Below are 16,199 nucleotides of genomic sequence, written 5' to 3' on the forward strand. Positions count from 1 at the left end.
GGCAGCTTTAAGGGACCAAATTAACCAAACCCAGTGCCTCCTAGGCTGTAAGGGAAAATTTGGGGAACTTGACCAGTTTCTGCCTTTTCACCCCCACCTGCTGTTGGGGTGCTCAGTTCAGCCTACTCTGCCAGACAGCTGTTGACTTCTCCCCGAGCAGCGCATGAAGGCTTCTGACCTACCAAGGCCTCACTCTCTGAGATTCCTATTTGGGGTTTTCTTCCAAGGGAACACACACCCCATAGGATGTGGACTGTCCCATTTGCATTGCTCCAGAGGAGCCTCTGGGCAGGGGCACTAGCTTGAGAGACCCCTATGATAAGCGTGTCATTTACCCAGCCCCTTCCTCAGTAGCCCCATGAGCACCCTAGACTCCCCTCTACCTTCTGCTCAGGCTCTAGAACCAGCTGCTGCTGCACATCTGCTGCAGCCACCACCACCCTGTTGTGGCTGCTTTAGGAAGCAGTGTTTGTAGTTCCCAGAATACCCCTCTGTCCATCTGTGAGCTTTTCATTCTTCCTAACCCTGCCCTTTTGCCCATCCTGAACTTTTCAGGTTCAAGCTAGGGGCTGAAAGGGCTCCCTGCCCTCCAGTTGGCTTCTTTTCAGACCAGTTGAGCATCTAGATCCCTCAACTTTTGTCCTCTTCCATTTCCTCCCAACCCAAAGAAGCAATTAGAGGAAAAAACATAAATAGCAAATGGTGATTTCATCATCACTATCATCCCTGCCTGCTTCCCACCCCATTACCACCCCCCAAAAAATAACCACCAAAATTTTGGTCTCCTGTGATTGAGTCCCTAAAACTACCAAGTGGGTGAAGACATAATATTTAGCATGTGCTTTCTGGGTCCTCCCTTTGGAATTCTGAGACTGGGTACTTTGGGAGCATTTGGGTCCTGCGCCTGGTTATTGGCACACATGTGCCCCCTGCTGGTAAACCTTGAGTAATGGCACTTTCCTTCTCACAAGTCCAATTCTAGTCTGTCTCCAGTGCCTTCTCTTTTTTTTTATTAGTCCACACTATCCACCCTCTCTGTAGTTCTTCTCTCTCCCATCCCACCTTCACCGCCAGCCATTGTTTTCCCATGGAAACATGGGTTCCCAAAAGGGAGCTAGGGAATTTTGGTGGCAAAAGGCTCAGAAGGCCTTACCAATTTATCTTTGTTCTGTAAACTGAGGCCTAGTTCGGGAACTATGGAGCAGGGGATTGAAAGAGGGAAAATCTGAATGGGGAATGGAGAGAGAGGGAACCAAGGGGAGTGGTGGAAGTGGCTAAATAGGAGTGGGACAGAATTGGTAGAGAAGACCAAGAGACCAAGGGGTAAAGGGCAAAAGGGTGAAAAACAAGAGGACAGGAATGGAGAAAGAGATCAGGAATCAGGAGATCAGGAGAATGAGTTAGAGAAGATCAAGGGGAGATCAGAATTTGTGTATAAACCTAGAAGAGATGACAGCAACAGAAGTTATGGGGTATACATTTATTCTTGTGCATAAACAAAAGAACTGTGACTCACACCTAATATGCAAATGAAATGACCAATTTCCAGATCAAGCAGCAAACGTGACCCATGGTAGTCATGGTGAGAGGGGAGTCCATAACACTCTGGGATTAAAAATGAGGACCTGAAGCTGGAAATGAACAAGAGCTAGGTTTTGAGGGATAGGTTAGGACTGAAAAGAGGTTTGGCTCTGGGTGTTTCCTTGCCCTTTCCCAGGTTGTCTGGACAAGCTGCAGAAGACAGAGGGACAGACTCAAAGCAAGTAGCACAGATACCAACTGTTCTTTCATCACTCAGAACACACTCTCATATCTTCCCCCCATCTTCCCCTTCACTCTAATAAATATATTCTTCTCCCTCATTTCCCCCAATCCCCTTCTTATATACGGTTGGTTTCCTGTTACCTAAATTTATTCTCTGCTGACACTCCATTCTCATTCTCCCTCACCATGCCCCTCTTCGTGGCTCAATCAATTACATTCATTTCTGCTCTGCTCCTGGCTCCGCCTCACTTGCCACACCACGGTTCTTTCCTTTCTCCTGTCTTATGTGCATGAGGCAACGAAGCCAATGATTTGGTCATTCTCAGAGGATATTTTCTTTCTTTTTGCTCACTTCCTGGGTGCTTGTTGCTCAGCACGGGCCTCTCAAGTTGCTCACTTGCTGAAACCCTGAGGAATTCTTAGTTCTATTCCTGGTCTAGCTGGTATAACTCAGTCCATAAAACTACCTGGCCCTCCAAGTCTTCTCATATGCCATGAGTTTCACAAGATGCTATATACCAGCTGCAGACACTGGTCTTTAGCTCTATTGAATCCTTTCCCCCCACTAGACTATCCATGTAGGGATATCTGACCCTCCTTTATTACCGCAAATGTAAGACCCACATTGGGTCTTCAAATCTCTCCTCTTACTCTTACCTCAGACAGAAGAGCACATATATGCACACACACTTGCACATACACATGCACACATACACACCTAGGTATATGCCAGCCAAGCTTGGGAAAGAATAGAAGTGGCAAGTGACTTAGTGCAGACAAAAGTCAATTCAGCTCCTTTGCTGCCTGCCTGCCTGGTGGTGAGCTTCCTGCTTGAGGTCTCAGTGGTAATTTCTCTGTGTGCTTTTCATTGAACATGAAAATGAGACCCACAGAGAAAAGCACAAAGGTAGAGAAATTGAGACCAGTGGGGGAATATGGATGGAGAGATCTAGAGATAAAGACAGAGATCCTGCCCAGCAAGGAGCTACACAGACAAAGAGGAGCGCAGATACTAAAGCACAGATATTAGGTTGGAAAGCAGCAGGGAGGTTGGGAGCCAGGAAGAAGCAACGGAGGGATATCAACTCCAAAACTATCTCTGGCAGGAGGGAAGTTAGCCTCCAGATGCCTGAGGGGGTGGATTGGGTAGAAGCAACTTTAGGAACTAGATGTTCCACCTCTCCTTGGTCCTGGGAGCTCAGTGGTGGCCTGCCCCAGGCCTCCACACATGAGCCTGCAATCCTGTTCTGGTGGCTGAAAACCGAGGCCTGGCTACCTGGAAGCCACAGGAGCTAGCGGAGGCCCCAAGACTCCTGGGAGACTCTGGAGGAGGGGCGGGGCTAAGGACAGAGGCTGAGGCCAGCTCTGCCCTCCAGATGGGTTCATCCAATGTAGTGGCTGCTCTGGGGGCAAGCACAGTGGGGGCCAAGGGCTCTGCAGTGGGCTGAGGTGCTGGAGTGGAAAATCGCCGGATCTCCTGGACTCGGGCAGTTTTGGGGGGCCCTGAGGATGTGGGGCCAGGAGTCTGGGGAACCTCATCAAAACAGAACATGGCAGTTTTAAGTTGGTAGGGCTGGTGCCGCATGAAATCCAGAACCTTGATGCCCTGCTGCTTGGGGGTTGCCCGAGGCCCCTGGGATTGGGCCTTATTAGGGAGAGTTCGGGCAGCTTGGGGAAAAAAGGGTGAGAGCAAAGGATTATATGCTATAGGAGGTGGGGCTCGGATGTTGGGTGAATATTTCCAGGAAGGGGGCAGTGAGGGAGTAGGAGAAGGGCTTCGGGGCAGAGGGCCAAGGCCAGGACTAGGTGTAGCTTCCACCACATACCTGTCTGCGCGGCTCTGCCGCTTGGCAAACAGCTCCCCACCCCTGCCCTGAAGCCTTGGTTGCTCAGGGATTCCAACAGAAGGGGCAGCTCCATTCACTAGCCCATCAGCGAACCCTCGAGATGGGGGTTTAGGAGCCACTGGGGGTGGAGTCTTAGGAGTCATAGGGGGCGGGGTCTTGGGAACCATTGGAGGCGGGGTTTTAGGTGTCACGTGAGCTGGGGTCTTGTAACTCCTGCCCCCTGGTGGCTGCATGAAGTTGCAGGCTTCAGCACCGAGGCTCAGAGCATCCTCCTCTGGACCAGATTCAGCACCCCCTGCCCGGGGTTTTTCATCCAGGTTCTGCACCAGCGATAACAGCTCCGGGTTGGGCGAGTTTTTCGTCTCCTCGTTTCCCGGACGGAACATCTGCTTCCGGGTCCCCCGACGCCGGGCCTCCTGTAGGATGCCGGTGCGAGCAGCTGGCACAGAGATGCGCTGCTCTCGAGCGCTGGGGAGCTCAGGGACCGCGGGGCCTGTGGCGGGCGCCTCTGGATGCGCAGCGGGTCGCAGAGGCGCCGATAGGAAGATAGAAGCGGTGGAGGTCATGGCAGCTGCGCTAGGGAGAGCAGGGGGCTCAGGGGCTCCGCCTGGTGTAACAGGACGATTCGGGGCTGGGATATACAGGGAACTGGTGGCCGTCACGGGGCCTGAAGAGCGTGGGGTGCTGGGGGAACTGGAGGCTGGCATGTGGCTGGGAACCCCTGAGGTGAAGCTGGGCTGAGGGGTGGGCCCCTGAGGAGAGGACAAGAAAGGCGGTGGGACTGGACTGAGGCCTCCCAGGCTTTCATTTGCTCTCTTGGGGGCCAGGGGCCGGAAAATAACCGAGGTGGTACCTGGCCTCTGACCTTGTAAGCCCGGGGTAAAGGGCCTGGCTGACCGGTTAAAGATGCTTGGAGCTGGGGTAGGCACTCCACCGCCTAGGAGTAAGGGTCTGGAGCTGGTTATAGGGGCCGGTGAAGGGCTGGATGGGAGCACAACCGCCTCCGGAGGAGCACTCTGGGCCCGAGGTGGTGACTGCAGGCCCTTCCCGTTGAGCATGGCTGCTGGACCATCCTGGGCCAGCTCCTGGGTGCTGGAGGCTGTGCGCTGGCGCTGCTGTTCAAAGAGCTGGACCCCTCGCCCGGAGGCCTCACTGAGCTGCCCTCCCAGGCCTGGGCCTGGACCCTCTGCTGCACTTGAGCCTGGCCTGGCCAGCTCCATGTCCAAATAGGGGCTGTCCCAGTCGGACTGGTTGGTGAGGCTGCGGGCGTCGGAAAAGGCCTCCTCGTCCAGCTCAGACTCACTGGTCGGAGGGACCCCGTCTTCTTCCTCCACAGTGCCTGTCCCAGCCACAGCCCCAAAGCTCACGAGGGTGTATTTCTTGGCTCTCTGGCGTCTTTTCTTAAACATCAGCACCCCCTTGGAGTGGGGATTGGGGGCTGCAGTCAGCAGGGATGCAATCGTCCGGCATTTGGTTTTGGCCTCCTTCACACTCTTCTCTTGGAGGCTCTCTGCCCGTTGCAGTTCTGAGGAGGCCAGGAGGGAGAATGGTCAGTCAGTGAATGCCTCACATCCCTGCTACTCACAGCCAGGGAGAGCCTCTTCTATTCCTATACCCCGAGGCTTTCATCTCCACCCCAGCCAGCTCCCTCAGCTCTCCCACCTCCTGTCTTTTCACTGGCCTGACCCACAATGTCTCCTGCCTGTGGCAGAGTCCTCTGACTTGGGGGCAGAGTGGAGGATGAAAGGTGAAACCAAGGGCAGTTGAAGGGAAGGCAGAGTCAAGTTGGCTGCCCTGACACCACTCTGACCACAGCTCTCCTATCCTCCCTCTGCTCTGCTCCTATCTTCCTGGAGATGTGTTCTTACCCACTCCACACACATTCCTCCCCTGCCTCCCTCCAGTCCCAGCTGGCAATGCAGGGGTGGGGCTGAGCGGGGTTCACTTCCCCGGCAGAAAGATGAGACAGGTCCTAGGGCGAGAAAAGATGAGAAGGGACACTTTTCTCCCACCATAGAGACCACAGTAGGGTGCTTCTCAGAGAGTTTGGGACAAATCCCCTTACCTCTATGGTAAGGACACAAAGGACCCCTTAGCAACAAGGGTCTTCATTCATAATCCCACCCCTACCATGCAGTCCACATCATACACTCATACACACACATCATTTCAACAAGAATTTGGGTCTAGTAAAAGCCAGTTGTGGGCATATTTTCTCATGTACTTGCACTTTCATTTGCAGAGACCCCAGCTTATATACATTCCAGTTCACACATGTATGTAAATACATATATGCCCACACAAAAACACATAGAGTAGCTTGAATATATTCACACACATGCATACTCCAGATGGCCCTTCGTCCAGGTTCCCCCTGCAGAGACCCTTTTACTAACAGTTTGAACAACACTTTAGAGCTGATATAAACTGCCAGGGCACACCTCCACGCCTCACACCCCTGCTACTCACAGCCAGGGAGAGCCTCAGATCCCAAATGCAGGAAGGCAACCCTCCAAATCTTTAGGATACTTCAAAGTGACCAGCTAAATATATTCACCTTTTCCCCCAGCTGGCAGTGGAAGCGGGGTGGTCTTCTTTAGAGGTCAGCCTTCGAAGAGGTAGCAAGCCCTGGCAGCCACGACCAGGCCAGCACAAGAGGACTATGTATTAAAGGGGAGCAGGGCAGGGCTTCTCATGCCATGTGGGGCCTGGGAGGTGGGGCCAGGAAGTAGGAGTGGCTGCCTGCTGCTGGGACCTGGCCTTGGACATGGATACTCTGATCCATGATCCCCAGTTTCTCCTGAAAAATTCTTGAAATTCCATCTACTTTCCACTCAAGATACCAAGCTGTTTGCTAATTGGGGCTCTCCTTCCGCCCATCCCAATGTTTAGACCACAAAATAGAACTGAACGAGAGACAGGCTCTGGAGTCAGAGTTCGGTTTAGGTTTTTGATTCATGGAAGAGTTACTTCACTGAAGTTCAGTTTCCTCATCTGTAAATGAGAATGATAATAGCTACCTCATAGGGTTGCTATGAGGATTAAGTGAGATAATGTAGATAAATTTAGCATTTCACAGCAGCCCTAAGTCCCACTATGAGTAACCATTACTATCAAAGTTTTCTTGACACTAACTACACATGTACACAAACACTTCCTTGTTCACACATATTGTCTCCCACAGACTCCCACATACAGGCCTTAATGTATTCATAGATTATTCACTACCTCTCTCTCGCATACACCCTCTCCCCATAAGTTTTCTATAACTCATATGGTCACAAACCTCTTTGACATGTGACCGTAGCATCAGCCCATTCTGAGAAAGAGGCCATGAAACTTTCCTTAGAAAAGGAAGAGGAAGGCAAAAAGAAGAAAGAGATAAGGGAGTAACACCTTTCCCAAAGACCTCCCTTGCTAAACTTTTTATATACTCCCCTCCATTCTAGGTCCCAGAACTCTCTTGGCTATGGGAATGTAGTACCTGCATAGAATGGGTCCTGGAGTTCAGGAACTGGGCCTGAGGCTTTGTCGAAGCTTGGTTGGCTGAGGGACTCTTGGCTGATGGACTCAAAGGTCTCCATGCCGGGAACAGCAGTGTTGGCTGGAGCAGGACCAGCTTGAGCCACCCCCCATGCCTTTTAAAGCCCCTTTGTCTTCTCCCCAGAGCTGGCAGCTGAATGAGCTCACTATGCTATTTTTGGAGCCTGGCCCTCTCTCTTCTCTTGCCTGCCTGCTCCACAAGCCCCAGTGTGACGGACATGGGCACCTGCCTTCCCACCCCCCACCCCCCACCCCACTGGACAGTGAGGTCTGCCTGACTAAAAATATCCCTAAGCCACTAACTACAGTCTCATCCAGCATGATGGGAAGGGAGAGGGGGCTAAACTGAGAATTGGGGATAGGCATGGGATCCTGGGCATGCAACTGGAATTTCTTTGTGGTATACTGGATGGTCTCAGGGATGTCAGACTCTAAACTGTCATGTCTTTAGCCTCTAATCCAGACTTAGAGACAAAATTCTATGGCTCAGGAATCAGAATGGTGGAGGGGAGGAACAAGAGATGAGAACTAGAGGGGTAATCCTGAGATTTCCAAGGTGACAAGAAAGGTTTCTGGGGGAGAGGCATAGGGCAGGGAGAAAGTTCACTCTTAGACCTTGTTCTGTAGCTCACATCAAAAATAGCAGAGAGCTTGAGATAAGTGGAACTGGCTTTTTCTCTCCAGGCCCACATTCTTGCCTGAGATAAGGAGCTGAATATCCCTCCCCCTACCACTTCCTAGGGACTCATGAGTATCCCATAGCCTCCCAGGCCCCAGGAACCCTAACTGAACTTACAAATGTCAAAGGTGGCTCTGATTCCCTGCCTGCAATTAACCGCCCTGCCCTGCTTCCAAATACTCCCCTGCCCTATGTCTGACACCTTGCAAAATTATAGCAACAACAGCAAACAAACCCTTCATTGATTCATGTCCCTTTCCAACTTCCCTGCTTACCCTGTTCCTGGGTTAGGTTGAACCACCTGTACCTTTGTGCCATACTAGTTCAAACAGCAGAAATAATGGGGACCATGAGATTAATTATCTTCCCCTCCCACTCTTCTCCACTTGTCCCCAAGACTATATCCAAGAGAAGTATAAGGTATGGTTATGAAGGGTAGATTAAGGACTCAGATTGAAAGATATTGGCTAAGGGTAAAGGGTTCAGGCACTCACTGGCTTGCTTGGCCTTCTGGGTGTAGGTGGTAGTAAGATCTTCTGCCACTGGGTGGGGAACAGGCCCCACCATAGGGATGAGATGAGGGCCAGGCCGGAGGGGGCCATGGGGCAGCAGCAAGGCCTCGGCGGGTGGTGGCTGAAGGGTTGCCCCATCCTCCCAAGATGGGGAGCTCACACGGCTGTCACCCTGGCTGGAAGGACCAGGGACAGCAGGTGCCGGCTCTGCAGGGCTGTCAGACAGGTAGACCTCATCAGGTGGGGCTCCTGGAGGGGTGGGCCTTGTGGGGCCTCGGCGGCGGGGTCGGCGGTGCTTCTCCTGGGTGGCAGGGCCATCAGCATCACTGTCTGTCTCTCCATAGTAAGCTTCACTGTCTGGGGGTGAAAGGAGGTTTCCAGGCTGAAGAGGCTGGGGAACTGGAGCACCAGGGGGCTCAGGACTCAGCGGAGATAAGGGTGACAGCACCTGAAGCTCGCCAGGGGATGGAGATCGCAAAGGCACTTCGTCCTCCACCCTGGGTGGGAGAGATGACAGAAATTGAGAAATGGGCTGGATGACTGACAGCTAGAGAGATCTGAAGGGGATGGGAGAGGGAGAAAGAGATAAGGGGAGAGAAGGGACTGGCATATAGGAGGAATGGCTGGGCTGAGAAGAGTGACGATCTGAAGACAAACTGGGAGGCAAATGTGCTTAGAGGGCTCTGAGTAGAAATGAACTCACTGGAAGATGTGATGATGAGTCAGGCAAGGGATTGAAGGAGGCCCACATACTCAGATACCCACTACCCACTTGACACCTCCATCCCTTATTTACAGATACATTCAAGCCCTTTAGGAGGCCTACACTAACATCTATACTCCAGCACTAATGCACAAGCAGAAATGGGTCCTTGTTAAGTTGCTGAAGCCAGGCCCGTGTGACACAGGGCTGTCAGGCAAGGGGAGCCCTGAACTAGGGGAAACATGGGTGGGTGGGGTAGGAAGAGTCCATACCTCCGCACAGTGAGGACAAGTTGATTCCCTGAGGCATCAATGAGGCTCATGGCACTGGCATGAGAGAGGCTGGTACAGGAGACTCCATTAATGGCTAAAAGCTGGTCCCTCTCTCGGAGTCCTGCTCTGCCAGCTTGGCTCCGTCTTCGGATCTGAGAAGGTGTTGGAGGAGAGACTGTAGGTGAGAGAGGTCCTCCAAGGGGGAATAGAATGAAAGGAGTTAGGAGAAGAAGGACCCATGTATGGGAGGGATTTTACTCTGCAAGGTAAGAAAGAGTGGAGAGGGGCATGGGGCTGCAGTTACGTGGGCCTATCTAGAGGGAAGAAGATACGGAGTGCAGGGAGTTATACATTATATAAGAGGAAGTAGGGTAATCACCAAATGAGAGGCTTGGGAAAAGCTGCAGCAGGGAGCTACTAGAATGGTGGTTTTCCAAGATTTTCCTCCAACGGCAATGTCTATATGAGCCAATAGTTCTCTCCTAGGCCTTGGAATCCCAGGCACTATTATCTATAGTCGAGTCTTTAGAACAGTATTCCAGATTGGAGGAAGTCCAGCAGATTCTGGGAGACGGTGACTATGTGTATATATGTGTGCCATGGTGGATATCACTTAATGAGTGCTTACTAAATGTTAAGTATGGTGCTGAGCATTCTACATGTATTAGTGCATTTTATCCTTAGAATGGTTCTATGAGGTAGGTAATATTATCACCCACATTGTATAACTGAGAAATTCAGCCTGTACGGTGAACCCAAAAGGGTAACAACTCCCTCTGACAGGCCAGGTCTTGCCATAACCCTCCTCGCACCAAAAAAAGAGTCCTGCCTTGTGAGAAAGGATCTGACATAGGGAAAGAAGAGCACTGAAGGCATGAGCAGGGCAGGGCTGGGCAGGGCTGGGCTGGGCTGGGCTGGGCGAGACAAACTCGGCTCATCACATATCAGCTTAGTCAGAAATTAGAACCTTCCCTACATTCCTGGAGTTTGGAGTAGAGGCGGCACAGACCCAAGGGAGCAAAGGCTGGCCAGCCAGGCCTGGGCCTCTGCTACTGTGGTGCCACTGGGAACTGAGACGCTTTTTCTCTATCAGAAACCAGGAATCCCTTTTCTAATAGCCTCCCCCCTCCTCACAAGGAGCCTGCTCTCAGACACCACTCCCCCCACCAAACATGAACATGCTTCCCTGCCCACCTATCCACCCCCACTCCTCTTCTTCACAGCCTCCCATTTCAGCCCCATAGGTCACCACATGACTCTTCCCAGGTACCCTTGGGTTCCCCCTTTCCCTGAAACCTCAATATAGGGGCTCTCCCTTACCTTGGACACCTGTAAGGGTTTCTTCTGCTCGGCCCCCCCCTGAAGTCGGAAGCCCCAGGGGGCTCCCCCTGACAGTGTGACCAGCACCTCCTCCTCAGCACCCATCGCTCAGCTTGGCCTATGGCCCTTGGAGTTTGGACAGTGTCCTAGGGAGAGAAGTCGAGGTGCTGGTACCCCGTCCGGCCTGTCTGGCTGTCCTATTCCTGCTGTCCCAGGCCTCCCCCCCACACACACACACCACACACCACAGGCAGGCAACTTGGCCCTGGGATCAGTACAGTCCAGGACACGTGTCCTGTCAATCGGAGTTGTGCTCAAAATAGTTGCCGGCTGTACTCCTCTCCCTCCCCCTGCTATCTTACTCCCAGAGCTAATTATAGTAAAAACTCTGTCCTCTCCTGTCCCCCATTCTCCTGCATGGGCCTTTCACTCAGGACTCAGAGTACTAGCTTTCTGGGCTCTATAACTCATGTGCACTCTTTCAGGGACTGTGCCTCCGTGATAGGATCATGGACTAATTCCAACTGCTTTCCTCCAAAGCTCATTTCAAAGTGGCAGCATCAGGGACTTTCATTCCAGAGCGAGGGATGGCTGGGTTTGTTCCCTAAGTGCAAGCTCCCCATAAAAGAGTGCCCCCTTTCCGTATGAATTTACCTATTAATCAAAATGGAGATCTTTATCCCATTGCAGTGCTGGGTACAATGTAGAGGAATTCTGATTGGCCCTGCCCCAACTGAACTGTTGCCTCTTGCATAAAGCCTTTCCTGCCCATCTCCTGACTCCCTGCCTATTCAATAGGGCTTCCTTCCTCTAGGCAACAGATGTATCAACATATTTCTATTGTTGTATTTTTCAGGCATTATAGTTTGTTTATATGGCTGATGCAAATAGCGCTCAATAAATGTTTGCTGAATTACTTCTTACAATACATAGGTGGTCATGGAAAGGTGAAATAGATAGGTGTGTATAAACATTCCAACCCATGTTAAAAATAAAATCCCTAATTATTTTTAGGTTTCCATTACATGAATGTGCCCTATGTTAAGAGATCTCTTTGTTATAAAACATAACATTATGGTGCTGTAATTGTAATTATCAAAGGCTACAGTTTCCTGGAATAGCTGTTCTGCTAGTGTGCCAAATGCTATCAGCCTTAGTGTATGATGTAGTCATAGAAAACACTTGGGATATAGAGTCAGAACTGAACTTGGATTCTCGTTCCATCATTTATTAGCTGTGTGACCTTGGGTAGTTACTTGACCTCATTAGTAAAGAGTATCTAAATATCCATTCATTCGCTATTCAAACATTTATTGAGTGCTAGCTACATGTGAGCCATTGTGCTATACCAGTGGTTTTCAATTAACCCTCAGTGCACATTAGAATCACCTGGAAAGTTTTAAAGCTACTGGTTCCCTAAAATAAGACAGCATATAGGATTAGATGAGTATGTAATGAAATAATCTATAAATAATCTATAATGTGTATCTATATATCTCTATATAACTATATTATATATATATTCTCTCTATATATACATATAGATAGATAGATAGATAGATAGATATAGATATAATGATTCTCAGGCTTCAGCCTTAGGGATTCTGATTTTATTGGTCTGGTACCTGGTATTCCCATTTTAAAAAGCACCACTGATGATTCTAATGTGCAGCAAAAACTGAGAACCAGAGTAGGGATACAGAAAGCAATAAAATGCAACAGATCAGGCTCTATCCTCAAGAAACTATGAATTTAGGCTCTACCACTTACTTGGAGTACAACCTTAAGCAAGACAGAGGAGCTATCAACTTTCCTATGCTAATATGAGTTAAATGGAATAAATTATGTGAAAATGCTTAGCAAAGGGCCCAGCCTAGGGCAGGCGCACACCAATGTTAACTGACTTTAGCAAATTACTAACCTAGACTAGTGGGTCTTAATGTTCAGTGTGCAAAAGGAATCATTTGGAGGGTCTATTAAATCATAATTTGATGGACCCCACTTCCAGAGTTTCTGATTCAGTATGTCTCGGGTGGGTCTGAAATTTCTAACAGGTTCTCTGGTGGTACTGATACCGTTGACCCCAGGATCACACTTTGAGAATCACTGACCTTGACTCCTGAGGACAGGAACAATCTGCCCATTTACTAAAGCATACATAAATGCCTAATACAGTTTCCAGCAGAGACTACAAGTGCAATTTTTTTTTTAATTGGGGAATGGGGGAGGGGAACAGCATTGGGGAATTGGGGGAGGGGAACAGACAAGTTGCTGTCCTTTTATTCTTCAGTCTAGTTGTGGAGGATGTCGCTTCACTAACCCATGTTGGTATTATCATTGCGCTCTTCCCGGATGAAGCAGATCAGTCACTGGCCATTTGATGGCCGCTCACAGCGGCTCTTGGCAGCTCACGCTGGCTGCCGGCCACGGTAGCTTATGGCAGCCCACTGCAGCAGGGAATGCAGCCTACTTCGGCAACTCATGGCAGCCCAGCTCCAGGTTGAGCTGCTGCTCACCATCTTAGCTGTAGAGGGCAGTGTAACGGCCCTCATGTGGGATCTGAACTGGGGCCCTGTTGCTCAGAGCTGGTGTTTCAAGCCAGCTCTTAACCAACACGCCACTTGGCCGGCCCACAATTTTTTTAATGAATGAAGTACTCTGTGCCTCAGCATAATTAATATTTACTGTCAACAATAAGAGAGCAGGAACTTTTTTCATTACTGTAGTCCCATAACCAAAAACATGGCTTGGCACAAAGATAATTATTAAATGAATAAATATATAAAAAAGGATTAAATGAAGTCATGTATATATTTTAAAATCCTACAAAAATTAGCTACAATTATTGTTATTCAATAAGGGTAGTAATAATTACTCCAGAAACTGTGGCTCTTCCATATATGCTGGGGGCATTCTGAGAACAGAGATCATCCGGCTCTGGCATAGGTCTGCATCTAAACCAGGCGCTGTATAAAAATGGTTAACTGATAACAGCTGACCTTTACTGAGCGCTTACTATGGTGCCAGGCAATCTATGTGACTTGTCTACATCCATCCATAAGGGCATTTAGTATTCTCTCCATTTTACAGATGACAGAATTGAGGCAGAGATTAAGTTCCCAAGCTAGAGAACTACAGAGCCACAACTGGAACATGTGAAGCCCGAAAGCACAGTTAATCCCCTTTACCATCATACGTTCCGCAAATCTCATAAACTGCAAAGGTCGTGGGTGAGTACAATCTCGAAGACGGAAATCAATGGGGTCAGGGGTCAGCAGGAAGTGGCTACGGGACTCTAGGTCAGAGGTCACTAACCTGTCATAGGCGGATTGAGGGGTCATTACTAAAGATAGTTTGACCTAGCCTTCACAATCGCATTTTAGCTGGTTGGACCATAAACTGACTAGGACATCTGGGGTAGCCGGGAGGGGAAGCGGAAATGCATAAGAATCTACGAAGCCTCCCAGGGAGCGGCCATGATGGGAGCCGAAAGTGGCGCATGCGCAGCATCCGGGTTTCTGGGAATGTGCCTACTGTAGACGTGGCAGAAGGAGTGGCCCGGCCCTGGGGCGTGGGGGTGGAACTTCCGGGGGCGACGCGCCAGCCCCCTCGGAACCGGAAGTGGAGTCTGGGAGCCTTGACGTTAGGAACGAAGTCGAACCTGGATCTGGAGCCGGGTGAGGAGTGGCATCGGGAGGTTGGTGGGTAGGAAAGACGGGGCGAGGCCGGGGTATCACTAGCAAGATCGGGGTTCAGTCTGCGAAGGGAGGAGCCCGAAGGTGGGACCCGGTGAGAGACCCTCACCTTACGCATCCACCATCCAAGATCAGTCTTAGACCCTACCCTCCCTTCTGCCGGCCCAGATTCCGGCTCCCGCTTCCTGCCCCGAGACTGTTGAAGGGCGCAGGACGCTCGAGCTCCATGCTTAATGGATTAGCCCTCTGTCTCATCGTGGCCCAAGAAGCTGGCTTTGCTTCTCAGTCTCGATCCCCAGCGCTCCCAGCTTCCACAGCTCGACTACTTTCAGAGTTCTAGGAAGCTTGCCCCGCCCCCTGGGTTGTCACCCTCGAGTGTCCACACAGGATGGAATGGAAACTTGAGCCTGCACCAAACTGTTGTGTGTGTTTGGGGGAATTATTTCCTGGAGAAGAAGCTCTTTTCCTCTCACCCCCACCCCCATACTGACTTTAGGAAGATGAAGGGGAGGGGAACATCTGTTAAGCATAGTGTTGTGACCTGTGTAAGGTTTAGGATTTGGAAGAACAACGCCTGAGATGGCTTTGAGTCTAAAGAGTTCTAGTCCAGTAGCAGCTCAGTTTTTCTATAGTCTAGATGACCCTTCCTAGCAAAGGGGAGAGGCCCATTGTTCCACTGCAGCAGCTGTGAGATCTCCTGCTTCCTGGGCCCCTTCTGTCTATAGGATAGTTGGAATGATAAGGCTGTGTAGAGTAGATGTGAGTAGATAGTCCTGCTCTTGGAAGGACTCAGGAAAGGCCCTCTACTTAATTTCTCTGTTGCTGGGCAAAATTGTAATAATTTTGGTGGTGGCCTAGATTCATGACAAGTATATAAGGAGAGCAGAAACAGGAGAGTTGGAAGACTGCATTGGGATTTGGAATACTTATAGTCCCTCTGCTTGATGGATAAGGTGAATGATCTTTTTTCCATGAAATCTAACTTTGCTGCTGATCTTTGAACTGTTTCCCTTGGTTACTGTGAGAAGTTTTTTGTGCCTGGCCTGCACTCAGTTCTAATCTGGTAGCTTGCTAGAGTTTATGTGGCCTTTACATTTAATGATTTCAGTGCTTCAGTTTTAAGGTCCATACACTCTTTTGGTGGGAAGACTGGAGATGGAGTAGCATTTGGATTATTGCAGTTTAGCCAAAGAATGTTATTTCTCTAATTGGTTGTTCTAAAATTTGTCTTTTGAGGGGGAGGGAATTTACCTGCTGTGTTTTAGACATGTAGCCTGTGTGATTAAAAATGACTAGCACACTAGAGAGTATTCACTGTTTGTTGAATGAATGGATGCTGGAGTGAATGAATGGAAAGTGGGAACATTGTTTCATTTACCTGCAGTATCACAGTAGTTCATCAGTGGTAGGACTCCTTGTGTGTCTAGACACTAGAAATCATACCATTGGGGAGTGGAGGCTGCTGTTCCATTCCAGTGGGCCTATCTCAAGTTGAAATTTATACACTCTTGGCAGTGACAAAGCATGGGGTTCAGTAACAAAATCCTTACTTTGAGGAGGTAATCTGGCTGCTGGTTGGGGCAGAAAATTACAAAGATCCTGTGGTAGTGTGGGAATGATTAGGCTGATCACTACCTGATAAGGTCAAGCCTTTTTTATCTGTACTTCCTATCCTGAATAGTTGCTCTCTTTTTAGAAAATTGATTTTGAGTAAATTTTTTTTTTTAAAATCAGGGAATTGGGGGATGGGAACAGCGCTGGGGAATCGGAACAGACAAGTTGCTGTCCTTTTGTTCTTCAGTCTAGTTGTGGAGGACGTTGCTTCACTGGCCCAAGTTGGCACCATCATTGCGCTCTTCCTGGG

At 49.8% G+C, this 16,199-nt stretch overlaps 1 protein-coding gene across 2 annotated transcripts; it reads right to left on the bottom strand.

The window, feature by feature from the left end:
• Nucleotides 1-1,465: 1,465 nt before the first annotated feature.
• Nucleotides 1,466-10,884, bottom strand: SYNPO2L (synaptopodin 2 like). Of its 2 annotated transcripts, XM_019626452.1 has the most exons (4): nucleotides 10,641-10,884; nucleotides 9,321-9,472; nucleotides 8,328-8,842; nucleotides 1,466-5,136 (listed from the first exon to the last, which is right to left on the bottom strand). In XM_019626452.1, exons 1-4 carry the CDS (start codon nucleotides 10,743-10,745, stop codon nucleotides 2,963-2,965), a joined length of 2,946 nt encoding a protein of 981 aa, XP_019481997.1. In that variant the 5' UTR covers nucleotides 10,746-10,884; the 3' UTR covers nucleotides 1,466-2,962. The 2 variants fall into 2 exon arrangements, with proteins under 2 accessions (XP_019481997.1, XP_019482004.1); XM_019626459.1 differs by lacking the exons at nucleotides 8,328-8,842; nucleotides 9,321-9,472; nucleotides 10,641-10,884 and adding an exon at nucleotides 7,096-7,361.
• Nucleotides 10,885-16,199: the final 5,315 nt, after the last annotated feature.

The sequence above is a fragment of the Hipposideros armiger genome, unplaced genomic scaffold (assembly GCF_001890085.2).
Source record: "Hipposideros armiger isolate ML-2016 unplaced genomic scaffold, ASM189008v1 scaffold_15, whole genome shotgun sequence".
NCBI classification, from domain to species: Eukaryota; Metazoa; Chordata; class Mammalia; order Chiroptera; family Hipposideridae; genus Hipposideros; species Hipposideros armiger.

Excerpts from the sequence above, each read along its gene's own strand:
- SYNPO2L (XM_019626452.1), bottom strand. The coding sequence starts at position 10,745 with ATGGGTGCTGAGGAGGAGGTGCTGGTCACACTGTCAGGGGGAGCCCCC. Across the intron at positions 9,473-10,640 it reads AACCCTTACAGGTGTCCAAG|ATCCGAAGACGGAGCCAAGC; the intron begins GTAAGGGAGAGC and ends ACACCTTCTCAG. Across the intron at positions 8,843-9,320 it reads CTTGTCCTCACTGTGCGGAG|GGTGGAGGACGAAGTGCCTT; the intron begins GTATGGACTCTT and ends TCTCCCACCCAG.